Source organism: Melanerpes formicivorus, unplaced genomic scaffold (assembly GCF_026170545.1).
Source record: "Melanerpes formicivorus ecotype bairdi unplaced genomic scaffold, bMelFor1.0.p_v2 SCAF_6, whole genome shotgun sequence".
Classification (NCBI taxonomy): domain Eukaryota; kingdom Metazoa; phylum Chordata; class Aves; order Piciformes; family Picidae; genus Melanerpes; species Melanerpes formicivorus.
In genome coordinates, this window is record NW_027142358.1 from 18189958 (window position 1) to 18212594 (window position 22637).

General features: G+C 37.3%; 2 protein-coding genes across 7 annotated transcripts; one reads left to right on the forward strand and one right to left on the reverse strand.

The window, feature by feature from the left end:
• Positions 1-742: 742 nt before the first annotated feature.
• Positions 743-13604, reverse strand: LOC137441942 (DPY30 domain-containing protein 1-like). 6 transcript variants are annotated; one of them, XM_068139964.1, is made up of 7 exons: positions 13483-13604; positions 12267-12419; positions 12044-12163; positions 9726-9803; positions 8743-8835; positions 7848-7906; positions 743-891 (listed from the first exon to the last, which is right to left on the reverse strand). In XM_068139964.1, exons 2-6 carry the CDS (start codon positions 12411-12413, stop codon positions 7853-7855), a joined length of 492 nt encoding a protein of 163 aa, XP_067996065.1. In that variant the 5' UTR covers positions 12414-12419; positions 13483-13604; the 3' UTR covers positions 743-891; positions 7848-7852. The 6 variants fall into 6 exon arrangements, with proteins under 6 accessions (XP_067996065.1, XP_067996059.1, XP_067996061.1 ...); XM_068139958.1 differs by lacking the exon at positions 743-891 and having other exon boundaries at positions 6362-7906; XM_068139960.1 differs by lacking the exon at positions 743-891 and having other exon boundaries at positions 6362-7906; positions 13498-13598.
• Positions 13605-14602: 998 nt separating this feature from the next.
• Positions 14603-17360, forward strand: EXOSC3 (exosome component 3). Its single transcript, XM_068139955.1, has 4 exons — positions 14603-14908; positions 14995-15144; positions 15957-16108; positions 17069-17360. The coding sequence occupies exons 1-4, from the start codon at positions 14633-14635 to the stop codon at positions 17268-17270; spliced, it is 780 nt and encodes a 259-aa protein (XP_067996056.1). The 5' UTR covers positions 14603-14632; the 3' UTR covers positions 17271-17360.
• The last annotated feature ends 5277 nt before the right edge of the window (positions 17361-22637 follow it).

Genomic DNA, 22637 nt, shown 5'->3' on the forward strand with positions numbered 1-22637 from the left:
TATTTGCAGATATACTTTTTATATGCTTTCAGTGAAAATATTTACATGCTTGAACTGCTTGATGCAGGCAAACACATCTACTTAGAGACTCAGTACCAATCTAGTAAATAATACACATCAGGACTTTATATTCATTTTGCATGACTGAAAATGGGTGCACAATGCTGTTAGCTTCAGAATTAGACTCCTATGGCTATCTGAAGAAAAAGATACACACATCCAGCAACTTTTTTAGTCATGATCTCTGTCCATTGGTTATTCACAGCCTTTTCAGAAATGCTCCCACCATCATTACTAAAGAGCTCAAATTCACTACTGGTGCTCTGAGGTCGGCAGGAAACGCCTAACTAAACAGACTGATAGCTCACATCTCTCAAAAAATCCCTCAACCTGACCTTGTCACCACAGTTGGTTCAGCCAGGGAAGGTTGCCATTCAATTAGCAATTTCACATACTTCACCTGGGCAAATATATTAGCAAACAGCAAACATCCCTATCTTCCAGCTATGTCTGACAGATTTCAGTGCAACTAGTCATTTAGCAGTTTCAGATAAACAAGTCTGGAACAAAACAGTGAAAAATACCCTTAGATATCTGCTTAAACAGAGGACATTTGATGTAACAGGAACCAACACAAGTATATAAATGGAACTAGACAAAAATGCACACACTAACCAGAACACACAAGAATTTCCCATTCATAGAAGGAATATAAAATCAAAAATTTCAATCTCACCAAAAGATCTTCAGGCTTATAGACATAGTCGTAATCCCCCAGTTTCATTATGATGCTCATTTTTTCTTCCAAGCCTTTTCCCTATTGCTTTCTCCATCTCTGAACAAGTATTTTGACATCACAGGATGCTTGAAAGAACCTAATCATGATGATACCTTCAAATGAGACAGATGAAGGTGCTTAGACTAATTAGACTCTAAGCTTTCAAGACAGTATCCTCAAACTTGTTACAAACTTTCATAGATATTGGGACAATTGCACAACTGAATCATGTTACCCATGCCATTGTTTTTCCAACACAATGTTTATTATGAGAACAGCAAGAAACATCCTTTTAAAAAGCAATTTTAAAAACAATTCATATGATTATCAAAGTTTAAAAACAGAAAAAAAAGAGAATCTTTGAATGATCCCTCCAAAATGTTTAGCTATAAAGACACCTAGTGGTTTCTTATTCCATATATTCTCTGTGACCAACAGCCTACTCACTCTCTATTGAAAAACAGAAAAAGTTGGTCTTGTAAATTTTCAGTCTTCTGCCAAACAGCACTACGTTAGCTACGAACTCAATTGGGACTTCTGATGTGTAAAGATCTCATTTTGACTGTTTGCAACAAGAATACTTTTAGCAAAGCAAAATGTCAGGACTAAGACTGTCACACCTTACCTGTTGTACTGAAACATGCAAAAAAGACTTAAACTAATAAAACCCCTTCCTGAATATGATCTAGTGTCTGCAACTGCAATATGAATTAAGACTATAAAATTCAACATTTGGTTCTTAAGGATTAAGATAAATAATTTTTTTCATTTTTGCAATGCAGAGTATTCAAATTGTATTTCATCAAGAAAATCACAATATTCCAGGGAACGGCCAAGCAATACTGGATCTTCTCAAGGAAACAAATCCAATTTACAGGCCAAGCACATAGAAATATATAGGTCTGGCTATATTGTCCTGATTTTTGTGCCAAGCAAAGTTAGGGTAAATCCTAAGACAGATTCATGCACTATGTAACTATGCTGAGTTTCCAAGTGATAATTTTCAAAAAAACAAAGGTAGAAAAGTCATGTAAGAATGATATGGGAATATGCATTTGAGTTAACAGAGGCCTGAAAACACTTATTTTACAGATATTAGTATCTACAAAAACATGATCTATTAAGAGAATAGATAGTATTTCAGACTGATCATACCTCTTGCCAAGAAACCTAACTAAATATTTTTAAAATACAAGCAAATACAACAATACTTAAGGCCAAGTGAGAAAGAAAATAGTGGTGTATTTTTCTATTCGTTCCACATAGTTACATATACCAAATGAAACAATGCTGAAGAACAGCTGTCTCAGAACCTCACAGCCCTAGAAATTTTCAGCTGTCAGTGCCTAAGGGTAACTTTTCAGTGCAGCTAGGTTTACAATGAAACAAATAACAGATTCTGTATCCAGGGTTACAATTATCAGCTAAACAAATAGCATTTAAAAAACTTATCTACTAAACACATCCGTGGCAAAACCACAATTGCTTAAGATAATAATGAACCAAATACAGGTGTGTCTGCAAACAGCCAGTCATTTGTAGAAGAAAGGACATTCAGGAGGTGGAGTAGAAACAAAGCAGAACAATTGGAGAAGCCAAGACACTCCCAGGAATGCCATTTGAAGCTGAGCAAAAGAGAGCTGCAGTGCCCCTTTGCTGCAACGGGAATGATTTATTGTCCTCTTTCGCACCCTCCCCACAATGATTCATCTCTTTTTATTATTTCTGCAGTATCTTTCCCTACATGCAGTTTGAGACTATAAATTATCTGATGTTTTAAGTATATTTAAAGTTTAATAAATAGGAGATGGCTTGTCAGAGACAGAACTCATGCTCATGTTAGTAGAGAGATCTATCAGTTATCTTACAATTTCAACCACGGCATTTTCAGTCACTTCAATGAGAACAAAATTGAGATCCTCTGTGTACCCAAACCTGTTTTGCCTCTTTTTTTAAAAAAAAAAAAAAACAACAAAAACAAAACAATAACAATCAGCTGTATTACAGAGCTGAAAATATGATTAAGAAAAACAGACTAATGAAGATACTGATCAAGTTCAGATATACTTCCTCTATTTCCTCCTTCTCCCCTGGAAAAATCTAATTTCTTTATCTGGAATCTGTTAGACTATGTCTAAATTGTAGAGGAGCCACTCAGTAAAATAATGTCCAGAAAACAATTTGCTGAACTCAAAGGCCAATGGATTTTGCAAACTGAACCCATGTATTTTTCATGCTTACTTTCCCAAGACTATGAAAAAAAAAAAAAAAATAAAAATCCTTTACCAAAGCAACCTCTGTTCAGATCCATGAAGAAAGTGGAAAAATCTCCTTCAAGAGTTTGTTAAAAGATTCCTAAACCTTCTATAAACACTCCTTTAAGAGTATTTATAGAATAATACACATATATACAAATATATAAAGATAAATACTCCTTTGAGAGGGTAAGATTATCAGGGTAACTTTTGTATGATATTTCTAAATATCAATTTTTCTTGGCAATCATCCACAAACCTCACATCATCATTTAAAGTATACTGAAACTGTAAGTTATGCAAAGTGCACACCCATACGCAGGATGCAAAACGTCAGGAAGAATTTTGATTTTTTCTGTCTGAAAAGAGACACCAACAAGGCCTTTGCAGTTGTTAAGATTACTGAACAAGAAGAAAACCGCAAACTTCTATACTTGTCGTATCACTTGACCATTTGCCACTGGATTTACTTTCAGAAGCCACTACAAACATGTTTGGTATTAATAAAATTATTTAACATAACCACTGTAACTCTTCCTCAATTAACTCATATCCATATAATCAAAAGACTGATTTTAGGAATTGGACGACTAAACATTTTTTCAAAATGGCCAATGATTATGAGTACTCTACAACTAAAGAAAAATGGAAGCACTCAACATCTCCATACAGGCTCTAGGGGAAGTAATTTTTCATGATGTAGCATCTTCCAGAGTAATAATAAAAAATAGTAGCATAAATTACAACAATTCAGATCTAAGGTAAGCATGATTTTGAGTTACTAAAATGAATCTATGAGGTGCAGATGAACAGGGAAGACCCACAGAATTTAAGTTGGATATACAGCTAGGAGCTCTCAAATTTTGTGAAATCTTCTGCTTCTTAAAAAGTTTGCTACACTGTGGCAGCCTGAGTAAATGGCATCTTCCTCTGCCTTGCCTTTATTACACTATCAGCCAAATAATACCTATATACATGTTTATAATAGTATAGCTACTTCCATCATATAAATTGAAGCAAATACACAAGTGTAAAGCACAAAGGCTGCATAAGGGTTTGCAATGGTAATGCAAGTCTACTGGTAAGCTATTTAAAACATAGATTGGTCCTTATCAGCAAGTAACAGTTTTAGGTACTCTTTTCTAGCTGTAGTCAATAGACAACACTGTTCTTGATCTAACCTAAGTACAAGAAAAACATCACAGAAGTGAAGTTATTAATAGCTGACTTTGAATATGAACAAATTGTATTAGCAAAGTTCAGAGTAATTTGAATTTACCAACTCATCCAATTCTCATCACCGTTAGCAAATTACTGTATAAAGCCTTTGCTTACAAGAGATATGTTAGTTCCTTTAGACTATGAAGCAAAATCATCCAAGATAAGAAAGAGGACTGCAGACTTAATAAAGTCTATTCTGTCAAAAGATAATGAAGTGTGCTTGCTGCAAAATATATTTCTCCTTTTAGGAGAAAAGCTTTTCACACTGTTAAATTTCCATCTTTGTGAGCAGAATGACAGTTAATCTGATTCATTTTGTCCTATTCTGGGCTCCATATCCCTTTTCATCCTTATGCTTCAGTATTGCTGGAATGAGAACAGCTGTGAATGGGTATGTTACTATTAGCATGTTCCTTGGAGGATTTGCATATGGGGTCTGATAGCAGCCTAAATAAGTCTGGTCCTATTCTGAAGAAAGAAAAATGACAACTTCATAAACCTTGTGTCAATATTTAGCATCTTATTTTCACAGAATCACCAAGGTTGGAAGCGACCTCAAAGATCATCAAGTCCAACCTGTCAGCAACATTTTCTATCATCTGCCTCAGAATTCCATCTTCTTCATTCCACAAAGATGTATTCAAAGGGAACGTAAGCTCTAACTGAAATTAAATTAGGCAATTTCATTTTTTTCCAAGATACAACTTTAGATTTTATGCAGAGGTTAGACTGTATTAACACTTCTGCAATCACATCACATGCAGTAACAAAGGAATAGTACCATTTCCTCTGTTCTCTTTCTGTTCCACACTTTAGCTTGCTATACTTCAAAGAAGGCTGAAATTTCAGGAGAAGAAAAGGTGATTTTAAGTTGCCTTAATTTCCCTCCAGGCTTAGATACCCAAGAAGTCATTTTTGTTATGAACTACATTTCCAAGTGACCTACAGGCTGCTTTGCACCTTAAGAAAGCACTGAGCCAACAACCGTTTACCCTCTGGTCCCATATCCGTCATAAGAATTCCTATAAAGCTGTAGAATGCACCAGGCTTATGCATATCAAATTCTGACAAAACATGTGAATTACTATAACTAACATTTAAAGAACTTGTCTTCAGTACATAATAGACCAACAAAGGATTAGGTAGATTGGAATCTACCATTTTATTTTGACTCTTGCTAGGCAATTTTCTCTTAAAAGTGTGCATCCAAAAATTTCTCTAGAAGGGGAACGGGGAACATGAACTACAAGATCACAAAGAAGCCACAGTTAAAAATAAAATCAGAACTTGTAATTTTCATGGGCTATAACTGACAGAGGCACCAGTGTGTTTATTTAGGATGCACTCTAGTGGACAAAATCAAACTAAGATACAAATGTTATGAAAAGATACAAAATTAAAGCCACATGTTGGAAGTAGTAATTAGAATTATCTACTAGCAGGTTTTAAAATACTGTCCCTTAACTTTAACACATTGCCTACTTAGATATGACATCTGTATGAAGACTGACATTTTCATAGTCAAAATGCTGGATATAAGATGGAAAGTTACTTATCAATTTGCTAAAATTTTAATCTCAATAATTAGATTCAGTTATACCTACTGGCTCAAAAGAGAAACTCCACATATTTATCCAGTTATACAATGCTTCAGAGATTGGCACAAGAAACTGCTGAGCACACAGTGTAAAGAGGGGTTATTAGAACAGTAGTATCTTAAAGTGTGGCCTTAAAATAATATTATTTTAACTGTTACTAATAAATATAATGATAAATTATAACAGAGTTGCTTTACTGGGCATCAACCATGAGGGCATATTCAATCCACAGAAACGTTTCTTTACTGTCACAGAAACTGCAAACCTATTCCAATGCAGAATAAACACAGATAGCAAAGCCTGACCACCTAGTTACAAAAGTAGATCAGTTTTTCATTACTTAAAATATTACACAAACATTTCAAAGTATTTATACTTGGAAAGTGAAATTTTTCTCTTTTGATTTTAAGTATGTTCATATAAGACATGACAATTAAATGTCCAAAAAGCAATATGGCAATAAAGAGGGCAACAGGACTTTTTAAAGGAGCATACTTTATTAAGAGAAAAATTATGTATTACCATACTCTAAAAAAAATACAGCTTACCTTTTTGAATATAGATGGTATTATGCTTAATATGAGCTACATGAACAGAGCAAGTCAGAGCAGAAAAATATTTATTACGATTGACCTTTCCCTCTTCAGTATATAGATATTTCTAACAATTTCCCAAATGCAGCAAAATACTTAAAAAAGCAAAACTATAACTAAAATCTCTTTCATCCTAAAACTGGAAAAAGAAGTAAGAACCAGACATTGAATCTGTAATGAAGAGTATTTTCTTTATAAAATATTGACGACTTCATGGTAATTGTTCAACTAACCTGTACTAACAGAACATACTAAGATACAAAGGCATGTTTTGGCTAAGAAGCTTAAGATTACTTAATGCAGGTGTCTTTTCCATTTATAATAAGCAGACACAGAACATTCTTGACAACCTATATGAAGATACCACTGACTACAGAAATTTGTTGTTATAAAAATTAACGCGATCTTTAAGGCTTACAAGATTTATTTTTAAAGATAAATATTAATCAAACTAAATATTCTCCCAATATTATTAAAGTGAATCTTTGAGAACTAATAATGGTAAATAGATATAATTTATTTACTTGCACATGTGAGGTAAATGCAGGAATGATTTTAAGACTTGACTAATCAAAACTGATACGCAGACACTTAAGAGTTCACCTAGTATCACACTATAACCAGCCAAGGTTATTATAAAGCCTAGAATAAACACCTAGTGTTGCAAAAAGCTTCTCATGATTTCTAAGACAGACAAAATCTTTTAATGCATCTGTCTACTGACTGAGAGTTCAATTTATTTCTTCCAGGTAAGATGGAAAATCTTCTGATGTGAGTTTTACATGCACAACCCTCTCTCCATCGTCTAACGTTTAGAGCATTCCCTCCTTTTGTCAGCCAGAAATCATTCAAATTCTTGAAAAATCTTTTTTCAATAATCTTTTTTCCTTTAATACTGATTGAAAATTATAATATTGTATCCTCTGCTCCAAAATTATCATAGAATCATTTAGGTTGGAAAAGACCTTTAAGATCATGGAGTTCACCTATTAACTTAGCACTGCCAAGTCCACCACTAAACCATGTCCCTCAGCTTCACATCTACATGTCTTTTAAACACGTCTGGAGATCATGACTCCATCCCTTCACTGGTGGGGGGAATCTTGTGAAATCAATTATACCTGTAATTACTAAGGCTACACTTCAAGAATCAGTGGGCAATAAGTAGAAAATAGAGTCACTGCTTTCATTTCAATTACAGTTTTCTTCCTCGTCAGCTGTGCTAACTACAAGGTTTAAGAATAAAATCAAGTCACCAAACACCAAATTATCGGACGTTATAACACAGACTTTATAGCACAGAAACTCAAACAACTGGTATGGAAATCAGTTGTATACATAAAACACAAATTACAATGTTAAATTTCAGGATCAGCAATTAATGAGTAGAAAATATATTTACTGCTTTCAGATCAGTGGGGAACTTTCTTGTTTTGCTTCTGCCATGGGATCTGTTATACTCTTTAAAAAAAAAAAGAAAGAATTACTATTAGTTGCTAACATTAATTGAACTTTGTAGGTATTCCATCAATTTATCAATGTAATTATGAATGCTTCCATTCAGTGAAATATGATGTTTATCACCGGACTTTTATTAGAAAATCCAGCAAGTCTGAATGAAGTAGCAAGTAAGAAGTAAATTTACTACTCATTTTCACATTAGGTTCTGCAGTTCACTTATTTAACAACACATAAAATATACCTGAAGCCTCACAATTACTTTTTAATATGTAATTATCAGAAAATTATAAAAATCTAGGCTATACAAGTTTTTGAGAATTCATATGATTTACCTTAGGGAGAAAAACACTTGTGAAAACCTGACCCTAAAAAAAAATCAGTGTGTTCATACATTTAGAGAACATTTATAAAACAGACTGTAATTAAAGTAACCTTAAGCATAAAGCATATTAGTATCAGAATATAAATTCTGAACTAGAATTTCACTATTGAATTAGTACAAGTTGTTTATGACTATTTGTTCATGTGGCAAAGGAAGGCTGCCTCCTCTCTGAGGATATCCTTATTTCCATTTGTGACATCTGAACATAAAAAGGTATTTTAAATCTTGAGAATTTAGTCAGCCAACACCATACAGTGTTTTAGAATGGCTTAACGTGCATCAGAGAACAGGCTATGGACAGCTTAGAGGTTGTGACCAAAATCCCTTAAAACCATAGGAGAAAACCAGCACAGACTTAGCTGCAACAGTTTTAACCTTTTGATACACCAGCACAGAAAAGAAAAGCTGTAAGATTCAACCATTTATAATATCCCTGTTATTTCTAAATTCTTACCTCAAACTCTTCATTCTCATCTAGCTCCTCAACTGTGGTCAAATTAGGTGTTCCAGGTCTCTCTGTAAGTTCATCTACTATCTTTTCATTTTCCTATGGTAATGAACAGTTTTCAGTTAGAAGTATTCCAGATATATTTAAAATGACATTATGTGTTAATATAGAGAGAGTACTTAGATGTGCACTACAGAAATGTGTTAGTATGTAAATATGGTCTTTGTATGCTTGTTAAGGGTATTTTTATCACTTTTTTAATTCAAAATACCTATTATTTAAACTACACGTTCAGGTTTTCTGTCGCTCTCACACTGCCATCCTTCTGTAATTCTATCTGTATTTTAAAAACATACATATCTTTAACAAATGACGTGCTCCACATACATTTAAGAAATACTCACATTTAAAAGCTTTATTGAGATAAACATGCCAATTATCAGTGTATGAAATAGCATTAAAAGACCACACACTTACATACGCACTCTTCTGTTAGTATAAATTCCTGTGCACTAGGAAGATTTCAGAATCAAGAGGCATCCCAATTCCAAACCACAGTTCCTTTTCCAGGTACAGCAAATGAGCTTTACACTGGCATACTGTATGACATTACTGTCTAGACACTTAAATTAGACATGATTAAGTTATAATATTTTCTCAAAAGTAAGATCAAGGAATGTGAAAGCGTCTATAAAGAAGATGATTTTACACTAAATTTTGCAATACACTTATGCTCTGTTCTGAGTAAAAATAAACAGACAAAAAGTCATGTATAAAACCCAGACTGGAAACAAGGCATTAGACATTCTTCCCTCATTTTCACTTTTTTTTTTCCCCCTCCCCAATTATGCATTAGTTTAACACCCATGGGTTTGCTGCCTTTTGTTTCACACTTAGTGTCTGCATCTGGAAAAGGCAGCTGATTAACAGTAGTTACAAATCAGTGACTAAGCCTTGCTTTAAGCCTCTTGAACTTTGCGCTGCAACACCTTGCCATTTTCTTCATTTTGCAGTTCTGACTCCTCAGGTTTTTGTTCCAACTCCTCACATTTTTGTTCCAACTGATCCTACAGACAGTTTTAAAAAGGACAAATTATAAGGAAAAAACATCCACATTCATCTTCCCCACCCACTGCTTGCAATGTATATCACAACTGAAATCTTACATAAAAAAAGGAAGCATCAAACATAACTGCAAGAATATAAATCCCTTCCAGTATCATATGACTCAATATTTCATAGATTTTAGACTCCCGTAGATAGAAAGGGATTAAAACCAAGAAGCAGCAGACAACTAAGTGTACTGTCTCATTCTGCATGCTGTTTACTAGTCTACATTCATTATCTCCTACACTTTAGATTAAGCCCTTTGATACTTTACATAGTATCTAGCATAAACAGATTAATCGATATAGAATTGAATCTATAGAAAAGATTGGTAAGCAATGTTATTAGCATTCACCATCCTCATCATCAACCTTCAACATTTCCAATCAGAAATATCTAATACAAAGTGTCCACTCTTTGTGAGCCTAAGACCTATTGCAACAAAACTTCAGAAACTGCATGACCTAACTGTTCACATTCACACCACTAGGGCTCAGAGCATACTGTTGGCTGCAGCATTCTATGAGTGGTTTTATTCTGGTTTGGGCTGGGAGAGAGTAATTTTTTTTTCCTAGTAGCAGGCATGGGGCTAAGTTTACAATCTGTGCTGGAAACTGTTGGTAATACAGGGATGTTTTACTGTTGAGCAGTGCTTACACACAGTGAAGGCCTTTTCTGCTTCTCACCTCACCCCACCAGTGAGTAGGCTGGAAGCACACAAAAGGTTGGGAGGCACATGCCTGTGACAGCTGACTCCAGCTGACCAAAGGGATTAACCCACACTATATGACATAATACTCAGCATATAAAGCTAGGGATAGGAAGAAAGAAGGGTGGGGATGTTCAGAGTGATGTCATTTGTCTTCCTAAGTAACCATTATGTATGATGGAGCCCTGCTTTCCTGGGCTCCTGAACACCTGCCAGCTGACGGGAAGTAGTGAATGAATTCCTTATTTTGCTTTGCTCATGAACATGGCTTTTGCTTTATCTGTTAAACTGTCATTATCTCAACCCACCAGTTTTCTCACTTTTATGTTTCTGATTCTCTTCCCCGCCCCATAAGAGGGAAATAAGCAAGCAGCTGTGTGGGCTTAGCTGCTGGCTAGGGTTAAATCAGAACAAGATGCTACAAATACAGTCATATTGAAGCAACTAGTTTTAACATTCCTTTTTGGTACATAAAAGCAAAACATGCCTGAATACATGACTATAGCCAAAATTGTCAGTTAGGTTAAAAAATGTGTCTAACTTGAGTATTGCTCAACATCTTTCCTATAGTTTAAATAATTTATTTGTCTGTGAAATGTCTCTAGACACAATCTCATGTTATCTTTCTCCATTTACTACTTTAAATGACATTAAATTCTTAAGCACATAACTTTTGGTATGCAAAATAATAAATTTCAAATTTAAATAGTGCAAGTGAAATAGAATGAATGCATCTTACACTAGAACTGGGCTCAACAAGATCAGCACAGATTCAAAATTACACTTCTGATTTTAACATTGTGACAGTCAGTTATGGAAAAAAGTTGCAGTCAGATAACGTCATTGTTACCTTTATAGTCAAATCCACATGATTCCTTTATAAAAAAATGGAAATAGGGAAATTAGTTCTCATATTTAAAAGTCCATATATTATAGGATTCAAATTGCTTTATGCCAACAGAATGCTCAGGTAGCTAAGCAAAGGCTATATATAGAGCTGTAATAGGCAATCTTCATTCACTGATTCCCAATCAGTTTCAGGATTCTATAACTATGTATACATTCTCATTACCTTTTGTCACATTACTGATATTACATTGAAGTTACTTGTGACAATCGTCTGTTATTACTCCTAGGCCTCCTAAAAAGCCTGTCAAAAAGTGTTGCAGTTAATTTCTAGCTTTATTTGTACCAGCTCTTGTTCATAATTAACTACAGAAGCTACTCTGCTTAAGTTAATTCTCATGTAAATCTTAAATTGGTTGCTTTTTAGCTTAGGCTCTTCCACTTTTTTAATAGGATTTTACCACATAGGATGTAAGTTTTCCTTCCCATGTGCTGACTAATAATTTCAGTCATTATTTAGAAACTTGAGATTAAAATTCTTAAAATACAGAAGTATACAAAAATATATCAGAAGTATACAAACAGCTACAAGATGCCACAGCACCATATATTGTTTATAATTATCTACTATTAAGTATCATTAACCTGATGTTGTTCTTCAAGTTTCTGCTGGATCAGTAGGGCTTCTTTAATTTTTCTTAACTTCTCAAGCTCCATTAGGGCCACCTCCCGTTCTTGTTCCAGCTCAACCCTCTCCAGCATTCTCTATTTCACGGGTAACACAGAATCAATTGGAGGGAAACAAAATAAATAAGTAACAGCATCAGTCATATTATCATGATTTTTTTTCTGTCCAGAAAGGATCCACCTTTTTTTCTTCATCTAGGATTCTTCTGTAGTTGTAAATCCAATGTGCCAGATACTCTATTGGATCTGCTGGCCGACGCTCTACAACCTCTGCCAGTCCCTTTTTCAAGCAACTTCCCAGACATCTCTTCAGATACTGAGACTCCATTCACATCTACTAACAACAGGTAGACATTAGCATCAATGTCAGAATTAAATTGCCTTAGACACCAAATATTGAATAGCACATTACTCACTTTATTAACCTAGCAATTAATAGAAGAGAGTTATTTACATTAAACAGTGGTTTAATGTAAAATCTCCTATACTGTTTAATTCAGAAACTGCTTGGAAATACACTGGTAATTCTAGGTCAGCATGATAGAAAAAAAAAATTCCAAAGCTAGAACAGGGCATAGAAAACTTCTGTGCAGATATATGAAGAACAGCAACTTAGTTCTGTAAATGATTAATGATAGATTTTTGTTTGAACTAATAAAGCTATCTTTATAGTATGTATGCAAGACCAGAGCCTGAAGCAATCACGATACACGTTTATGAAAGGTACAAATCTCTGCACACACAGAGTAAATACATAACACATCTGAAACTGGACTTCTGAAACGCTGACACATCCTGTTAACAGAATTTAGTCGTCTCGCGGGGCCCACGCCCGGCGGAGGCTGCGTATCCCTCCCTCTCAAGGAACGGCGCTCGTTGGACACCAGGCCCCCTCCAGTGACCATATAGTTTAGCGCCGCACGGCCAGCCAGAGAAGAAATATAAAGCATCTCACGCTCTTCACTTTCACGCAGGGTTTAGAGGGGGCGGGTCCGTAAGTAATACTCTGGGCCTTAATGGTATTGGTAGACCTCAGCTGTTCCTACCAGTGTCACGTGGAGCCTCCACCCACGTCCTCTGCTCCCGGGCTCTATTTAAGCGCAGATTGTAGCATTTACTGCTTCCCTAGGCTATGGGCCGGGTGGGTTTGTTCCTTAGATACGGTTCTCTAGTGCAGTTCGGATGGTGAGCCTGGTACATTACCTTGCTTCGCCCAGCACCCTATGGACTGTCGCTAGAGCTCGGCGCTGTTACGACCTTACCTCTGGTGCCGTGGGCCTGCGCTACCGCCGCCCTCACCTCTCCCCACTTTTCCTTTCGTCAGAGAGCAGGCCTGCTGCTCGCTGGCTCCTGGAACCCCAAGCTCGGTCGCGGGACAGCAGTCCACACGTACACACCTAGCTCGCTCCTACCAACAGCCTCTTTGTCCGATGGGCACCTCTTCACTCGCTCCAACGCCGTGGCGGCCACCACGGTGCTGAGAGGCTGCGGCAAGGCCCGTGCCGCTGCGGAACGCGCTGTGTTGCTAAGCAACACCGCCCTCCAGCGCACGGAGTGGAAGGTAACGCCCGGGGCAGCGTCCCTCACGGAAGCCTAGGGCGGTGAAGTACTGACGAGCGAGACGGCCGAAATGAAGTGTCCGTCACCGCTCCTTGGGGTCGCAGATGAGGGTCTTCCGCAGGACAAACCCATTTTGAACAAGTTTAACACCAATTCTGCGTGAACAGTTTCCTCTTGTAAGAGAAGGGATTTCCACAGGGAAACATCTTCAGTCAGTTTTGAACACAATCAGCTGGCAACACAGAGGTCCTTCCTGGTTGATGTGGAGACCGAATCAGTCTCTCTGTATAAATAAATGGGAAGGTTAGAAAGCAATTTAAGGAAGGCAATATTCTTGGAAATTTCGTGTAGGGAACCGGAGGTAGCGCTGAGTGAGCCCTTTGTAGCGAAGTATAGGGTATGTTTTTTAAATAGAGCAGTAATTTCCCACACTTTTAAGTTCGGCTTCCAACGTGAAAGCAAAATAACCTTTCCTCTTCACTGACAAACTTCGTGGCTGACATTCACCTCAAATCTCACCAGCTGTTTGCTTTACTGGCAACTTTAAGTCAGCTATTGAAACCCCCTGGAAATAATTGCAGCTGAAGCGATTGATACAGCATCTTTAATAATTCTGAAACTTAATTGCATTATCTTTGTTTTTCCCCAGTAGAAGTGAAAGGCTGCAGAACGAACGCTTTCCAGAACCAAAGACTGCATGGGAGTAATGAAGCAACCACCTCATAAAACTGACTTTTGCAAGGTAAGAAGCTGGCTTCGCTATTTCATACGCAAAGCGGGTGAGGTAGAAAGCACACTCCGTGGCGGGGATTAATGTTCCGGCCAGACGATGTCGCCGGCACTCTGTTAACGCGTTTCACGGGGCTGCTGAGGCGCAGACGCTCCACGCTCGCGCTGCCGTTGCGCTTTTCACCACGGCCGGCAGAGGTGCCTCGGCGCTCCTTGCGCCTGCGCGGCGCCCGGCGACAGCTGTGTGCCTGCGCGGTAATGGCGGCGGAGCGTGGAATGGCCGCCGAGGCCTGCGTAGGACAAGTGGTGCTGCCCGGGGACGTGCTGCTCCTCCCCACTCACCCCGACGAGGACGGGGAGCGGCTGCGGCTGGGCGCCGGAGCGACCCCGCGGGGCCGTCTGTTGTGCGGGCCAGGCTTGCGGCGGTGCGGGGCCGGGCTGCTGGTGACCAAGTGCGGCCTGCTACGGCACCGGCAGGCGGGGGGCGGCGGTGCGGCGGGCGGTGTTTACTGGGTGGACTCGCAGCAGAAAAGGGTAGGGACCGGGGATGCACCGGGGCAGAGGGAATTCCCCGTCCCGTCCGCACTTGCTTGACCCCTATTCTGTACCGCTATTTGCAGTATGTTCCGGTCAAGGGAGACCATGTAATAGGAATAGTGACGGCCAAAGCGGGAGACGTGTTTAAGCTGGACGTCGGGGGGAGCGAACAGGCGTCGCTGTCCTACTTGGCCTTTGAAGGCGCCACAAAGAGGAACAGGCCAAATGTGCAGGTTAATGCTTTCGATTATTGGCGCTAACACTTTAGCGATGTCGTTTGGTGGTGCTTCTACGCCGTTTTTTGTGGTTGGTTTGTTTGTTTTGTTGTTTTTTAATTTCTCCATAGTAAAATTATTTTTATAAGCCACGTGTCAAAAGAGGAGTGCAGGTTTATTTGCACTGATTTTGCCCTGACTCTTGTCAGAGTTTTTGCACCATTTGACTGTGAGCACTCTGAGGTTTCTGAACAGAATATATAACTAGTGGGTTTTAGTGGCTGTCATACAACAGGCATTTTTACTCCTTACATTTGAACTTTCCCATGATGCTATCTGCAAGCAGATGTGCATCCAAGGGGGCCTCTGAAGCATGGGTTTCAAAACAGACTTTTACATCACCTGATACTAGTAGAATTTTTTTTTTTCTGTGACACTTGAATGCCACAGCTTCTGACTTCTGCATGCATCACATAACTGGAATGTGAAAACAGACTGTCAAGAAAAAATGGGTTAGTGTGGTTTGTTTTGTTGTTCTGATAAAGGATTACAAGAGTAGCTTGCTTAGACTTTTAATACCCTTATAGTCTGAAGAAAGAGGGATTCATGTTTGGCACTTACTTTGACAATAGGATCATGCTGTGAAATACAACTCTAAAAGTTCTGTCTTTCAAATTCCAGTAGTGATACAAGATAATTGGTCCTACCTTTAGTAGGAGAGGAGAAAATGTAAATTCCTGTTCAAAACTGTTTTGTGTCCTCAAGAGAGGATCTTCATCAACTGAGTACTACTTGGAAATGTACAATTCTTTGTGTGATTCTTTGTTTAGGTGGGAGATCTTATTTATGGTCAGTTCCTTGTAGCAAATAAAGATATGGAACCAGAGATGGTCTGTATAGATAGCAGTGGAAGATCAACTGGAATGGGAATAATTGGACAAGACGGTTTCCTCTTTAAAGTTTCCTTAGGTCTAATAAGAAAGTAAGTACTAAGAAAAGTAAGTAGTCACTCTAACATGTGATATGGTGTGTAGGATTTGCACAACAATTTTCTCTAAGCAGTGTGGACAATTTGGCAATTTGTGTAATTGCTTTACTGTAATTATAAAATTATAGAATCTGGAGTTTGTTTGTTTGGAAAAGACTTTTAAGATCATTGAGGCCAAGCATTGACCTAACACCACCATGGGCATTAAACCATGTCCTGGGACAGTGCCTCCACCTCCCTGGGCAACTTACTCCTATGCCTGACCATCCTTGCAGTAAAGAAGTTTTTCCGAATACCCACTCTAAACCTGCCCGAGCTCAATTTCAGGCCATTTCCTCTCATTCTATCACTTGATATGCAGGTAAAGAACAGTATATTACAAGTAAATTGCAAAATTGTGATATGTTTGTTTCTCATTTGAGAGAGCCTGTGGAAGCGTGATTTTAACTCTAGATGTATTACAATACACTTTACAGTTACTTTTTGGTCTGCTGTCACCTAATAAATACATGATGCTCTCTATACTGCTGTTACTGTCTCCTGGAGGAGAAGGAAGGCTGTGTTTTGAAAAATACTAATTTGTGTCAAATTTCTATGTTGTAGCACTTTAACTGTTAATCAAACAGTGTACTTCTAGAATTTATTAAATCATAGACTTGTTACAAAAGTATCAATTCACTTTAAATTTTTCACGTATTACTTCTGAATAGAATTAGAAAACTAAATTCACAACTACTCCCATTTCTAGGTGCACATTTTTTTTGTCAGAGAAGTAACAGTCTGATGCTGCATTGCTATTTTGGATGTATGTGCAATTTAATAATCTTACCTTTAGGTGTTGCTTTAGTAATTCCCATTACACCAGTACTGCAGTTTAGTTATTGATTGGTTATAACGTGATGTCTGTCAAATGTGAGTATTTCTTTCTCTGACTTTTAAAAATCTTGTTTACAGACTCTTGGCTCCCAAATGTGAAATAATTCAAGAGTTGTCACAATTGTACCCGTTTGAGCTTGTGCTGGGAATGAATGGAAGAATATGGGTAAAAGCAAAAACAGTTCAACAGACTTTAATTATAGTAAATATTCTAGAGGCCTGTGAGTACATGACTGCGGAACAGAGAAAACAAGCGCTTGCCAAATTGTCAGGGAATTGATAGAGAAAACCTTGAAGATTTGAGATGACCATAGAGTGTTTTGGTTATTTTTGTATTCAGATTTATATTAAAAGTAATTTTTAAAAATAAGTACTAGACTTCCATTGTTCTTCAGTTTCCTTCTTTATCCGCTCGGCTTTTGTCTTATTTAAGAACTCTAGTTTTACTCCTGTGATTGTGAAACTCTGTTAATGATTCTGACTGATGTGGAAATGGTCTTTAAAAAACTCCATTAGCTGGAATTTTTGAGATCTAATTACTTAAGCCTTCTGTAACAAAAACAGTCAGTTTGTAAACTGTGTATTTTATTTTTTAGTTGCTATTAAAACTTCATGTGTTTATTTGGGGTAGTGGAAACTATCATGCAGGTTATTTGTTCTGGTCAGGTGCTTTATCTGTGTAGTGACAAAAGTGAATATTAAACTTTTTATAAAATTTGTTAATAGAAATGCAAGTGGAGAATACCAGAAAATAATTACAGGGTGTGGCATAAAATAATCATAGGGTGGTTAAGGTAGGGCATCAGATAAGACCCTATGTATGGTCACAGTGACCATATATTCCCTAAAAATAACCTGGCTCGCAATATTAAAGAAAGTCATTAGGACATGAAGCTTCCAGAATGTTCATACTTAGGTTTTGACTCACTGGAGGTAAAAAAAAAATACACTGAACAGCAATACTTCAGAGCCTCTTCTCCTAAGTCCTCTTCAATATGCTTAACTAGGGCTTCCCCTGAATCAAAACAATACAATTCGATTGATATCCATATGAGTCTAATGACTACAATTCAGAATTCTTTCTGGGTTTCACTAGCCTCCCTGTTTAACATTTGGAGTATTGCCTGTCTAGCTTGGTGTAGGTCTTTAATCATCTTTTTATCTGTCTTGTCCCCACTGAAGTGACTTTCATTCACATCCCATAAATCCTTTCAGACTATAATCTATCTCTTACTACACATGAAAAATTGTAAATTGCAAGTATTTTACTCCTCCAGTATTTTTTTCAACTTTAGCTAGCTAGAGCACCCTCAGGTTGTCTGTTAGTAGAACAATAGTTGGCATATGCAGAAAAGAACTCGCCAAATCATCTCAGGGTGCTGACTTTTTCTGTGAATGTTTGGATTATAATTGTAAAACCACAGGAATGGGGAACAACGTGGATCGATTCTTCAAGAGTTGTGGCTTGAAATGCAATTAGCCTTACCACTCCCCTTTTTACCTGTCCGAGCAATCTTCTTTCCCTCTCCAAGGTCTCAGCTGGTAAGCTTAACCTGCAAGATATATGAACAATTTGTAATTCTAAAATACTGCTTTGGTAGTCCACCATAACTACTGACTTTGAAAGTTTCCAACACTATCAGTGCATCATCGTACTACCCATTCTGTCCCTCTGTCAAATGATTAGCACTCAAATACAACCTTAGTTAAATCAAGAGAAGGAAATAATATAGTAAAATCACCTGTTTATAATCCACCAAAATGTTGTATCCATGAAATGCTTGAGTTTTACTTCCTACAGAATCATTTTAAGTATGTACTGTGCTTGACAATTTATGCAGTGGCAAAAGTGGCAGCAGATACAAGCAGAATGAGTGTGGGGGAAAATACTTGAAAGCAAATACTTTTAAACAGGTTAGTGAAAGAAGACAATATTGTTTTGGTGCTTGGGTGTTTTCTTGGGTTTTGTTTGTATTTACTTAGAAAAATGTCTCCATTCCTTAAATGAATTTCTGGCTTTGACAAGCTTTATCTAATGAACAAAATATTCAGGCAACATTTATGTGATGTCTTTGAAGTTTAAATTTTTCTATGACTAAATCAGTATCACCAGAAACAGTGACAAAGAATGTAACTTGGTTCTAGGAAGAAAGACTGATCCCGAGTTATGTATTCTGCTGGGAGTGTCACAAAGTCTTTCATATTCCCATTAAAGGCACATAAACACATCTCAGGAAATGGAAACTGCAGAAGTGATGCTGTGGACCTGAAATGTATCTTGCTTAGTAGAGTATCTTTGTTTCCTGTTTCTGCATGATACATGTTCTTGTCAGAGTCTTCCATTTCAGATCCTTGGTGATTCTCCACTAGGTGCTTCAATACATTGCTTTTCTGTCAAGTTGTGAAAATTAAGAAGCAAGGATTTTATATTTCAACATGGACACAGTCTGTATCACCATAGATGAATGCAGCCCCTTAAAAAGGATGTTCACAAAGAATTACATGGAAAACATACACTGAAAACATGAAATGTGTAGCTTGTGAACCTTCTCAAGATGATTTGTTGTACAAAGATCAAGAATAAGTGCTGAAAGAAATGCAGCGTTGAAATAAACATTACAGTAAAGCACTTCTATTTGCTCCAGTAGAAGAAAGTTGCATAGATAAGTAGTTCAGTGTAGTAAGAGGATTAATATCTTTAAGGCTAGAGTGAGAAGTTCACTGTGACCAACTACTCCTTACCACCCTACCACCAGAAGTTGCAACTGTTTGCTGGCATGTGTATTTAATTCTTAGCCAATTTCTATCAAAATAACCCTGGTTAGCATTCACACTTTTAATAACAGGGCTACTTTGTTTTTCTAACCCAGATAGATACTTTTAGCAGGAGAGGCTATGGAATTTTTATCTCAAATTTTAAATACTGAGGGCAGCTTAAATACAAAGAGCAGCTCAGCTGCTACTGGGGAAACTCAAATTGTTAGCAAAAGACTAGTTTTCTTCCTTAGCACTTAAACAAGTTATTCTGAGTAATAGCAAAATTGTTCACTAAATCAACAGGTGACTTAAAAACTTACAAATTAGTCACCTCCAAGCTTTGTGTACTTAAATACACCATTTTTTCTACCTACATAGAAACAATTTGGTGTGATAACATTACTTGACTATAGAAGTTCACTGTCTTAAGGACAATATAGCACATTGTTTAGTTTTATCAGTAACACAAGCACTATTGTCTGTACTAACGTCTTGCATAGATTGCAAGATGTATAGCTAGTATTGAAGCCTACAGTAAGGAATTAAGTGTGCTGGTTTTGCCCCAACATCTTGAAATAGCCTAGAAGCATACTAGGTGTCTGGATTTTAATAAGTATGTAGTAGTTGTGGGCAGTTAACCAGAACTGCTGCAGAATGACTTTGATGCCCTGATCTTGCAGAACTGCAGTCACTGCCTTTTTGTTGCCATCTCTGTGGGTATTGAAGGATGTTCAAGTCCATGGGTTTTTTTTTTTGCTTAGAGAGCCTGAAACTTGTTTGCTATACTAGTGTTTTGAATAGTTGTTAAAAATAACTCCTTTTTTTCCTCTAGGCTTCAGTGCCCTACCAGATGTGAGAAAAGCTGAAACTTTGAATATAACAACAGTATAGGTAGCAGTACAGCAAATAGGGAGAAGAAAAACAACAGGTTATGGAGATTGACTTTTGCTTTTATTGCACTTAACTGATGTAAAGATAGTGAAGTCTGAAGGACAGACAGACAAATTACCTCATCCACTCTTTACAAAAGCTTTGGCTATCTGTTGCATTGTTTTAACTGGTTGACTTTTCTGTGATTCAGTGTTTATTAGGCTATTGCCAAAACGGATTTTTACTGAGCATCTGTATACCTATTAAAAAGCTTTACTAATTCTCTCTTCCTGCTTTTGTCCAGATGGAGGGTGATGATCAGTCACTTCATGTTGCACTGCAGACTGCTGTTGTGAGTGAAACTGATTTTGAAAGACCTGTAGGTCCTTTGGTTTTATCAGTGGCTACCATGCCATAATCTTACTTAGATAAATCTAGGATCTTGTGCCCAGGCTATCTATACCTGGTGCTTTTTTTACCTGAGAAGCAGGATGAGGTTGAAAACACCACCACATGAGTACATAGAACTGTACAGCCTCCAAATGAGAGAGGTTTCAGCTAGACCAGGCAAAAGCCATGTCAGGCTGCATCTGGGTGGATGTGCATTTAAAATCGCATGAGTGAAAAGTTCAAACTATTTTAGTATAGCTGCATCCAATCTTATTTGCCCAGTATTGGTAATCCTAATTAGTCTGGAAATCTTTCTACAGACACAGGGCCTGTGCCTTACCACTGTCTTGTTGCTTCAGTGCTTTTTTGATCTCCTATTTCCTGATAGAAAAGACTTTAATATAAGCCATTTTTCTAACAGTACTGTTTGTCTAAAGCTGATCTAGAGAAGCATGATCCAACAAGAAGTAGAAATAATTAACTTCTGAAGTAACACACAGCTTTGTCATTCTGTATGTGAATTGAAAGTTTCGTAATGCGATATCATGTTTTAGCATAGATACTGATACACTGCATGCTGGCTGACTTCTGCATAGGCATGCTAGGGAAGTTTCACTGACACAAGCAGTTTGCAGACAAGCTGCTACAAAACAATTATAAAAAGAAGGGCTCAATGTCCATTTTAAGATCACTATTAAAAACCCAAGAACTAGATGAAGTGTCAGTGCCTGTTGCTCTGAAATATTCTCGTGTGTGTGTGTTAAGGACTTTATTCTTTGTAATAGGAAAAATGTGTGAATAACATCTGAATAGGTGTATGGAAAAGGTAAGTTACAGATCAGTAATAACATGCTTTTATCAAGAGGGAAAACCATAAACCCCAAAAAAGTCAAATTCTTGTTCAGCTTTACTGCCCAAATCTCAATACCTTTGTACAGCAATAATGGCAAAGGAAGTTTAATAAGGACAAAGTGGTTGTTGCAAATACACTTACACAACACAGTAGTTTTTCCATGGAAAGAAGTCTTTCCACAGATGTAGGGAGAGAAGGTTAAATTCCAGTGTTTTCATGACATAACTTTTGAATTCTGCATCTAATACTGTCCACGCATTCAAGGGGTTTCACTGCTTTGTGAAGTAGGAAGATACTGTGTGGAATCCAGATAGGCACGCTAAAATTTTTCTGTGGTTTTCCTTTTTACAGTAAGGACATTTCTGTGATTAACTGCTTATTGTTCTTGCCTGATCGTGCCTCATCACGGACTCCTACCCAGAGCAAAGAATAAATGAAAAGATAATTTTATCTTGTGATGGATGGGTTCCCCACCTTCCCCCCCCGCCTCCCCCCCCCGAATCCAGCTACCTTTGAATTGTGAAGGCAGCTGCCAGATTGTTAATAGAATGCACAGAAGTATTAAGAAAAAAAAAATTGAGGTTTAGTTTTGTGTGCTTGCCACGGCAACAAAAAATAATGAAATTGCAATTCTGCTGTTGCCAAATGTTGACAGCTGAAGCCACAACCATTCTGAAATTCAGAAGAAAGGAATGTTGACTGCCTGCAGAAATTAGTGTTTTCATTATATGGTGATGGCTTACCCCATCTGTCAATCATTTTTGTCATGTTTTTGTG

Coding starts and splice junctions, on each gene's coding strand:
- LOC137441942 (XM_068139964.1), bottom strand. CDS start 12,413: ATGGAGTCTCAGTATCTGAAGAGATGTCTGGGAAGTTGCTTGAAAAAG. Junction 9,804..12,043: donor AACTTGAAGAACAACATCAG/GTTAATGATACT, acceptor AACTGTCTGTAG/GATCAGTTGGAACAAAAATG. Junction 8,836..9,725: donor AAAATGAAGAAAATGGCAAG/GTGTTGCAGCGC, acceptor TCATTACCATAG/GAAAATGAAAAGATAGTAGA.
- EXOSC3 (XM_068139955.1), top strand. CDS start 14,633: ATGGCGGCGGAGCGTGGAATGGCCGCCGAGGCCTGCGTAGGACAAGTG. Junction 15,145..15,956: donor GGAACAGGCCAAATGTGCAG/GTTAATGCTTTC, acceptor TTCTTTGTTTAG/GTGGGAGATCTTATTTATGG. Junction 16,109..17,068: donor TCCTTAGGTCTAATAAGAAA/GTAAGTACTAAG, acceptor TCTTGTTTACAG/ACTCTTGGCTCCCAAATGTG.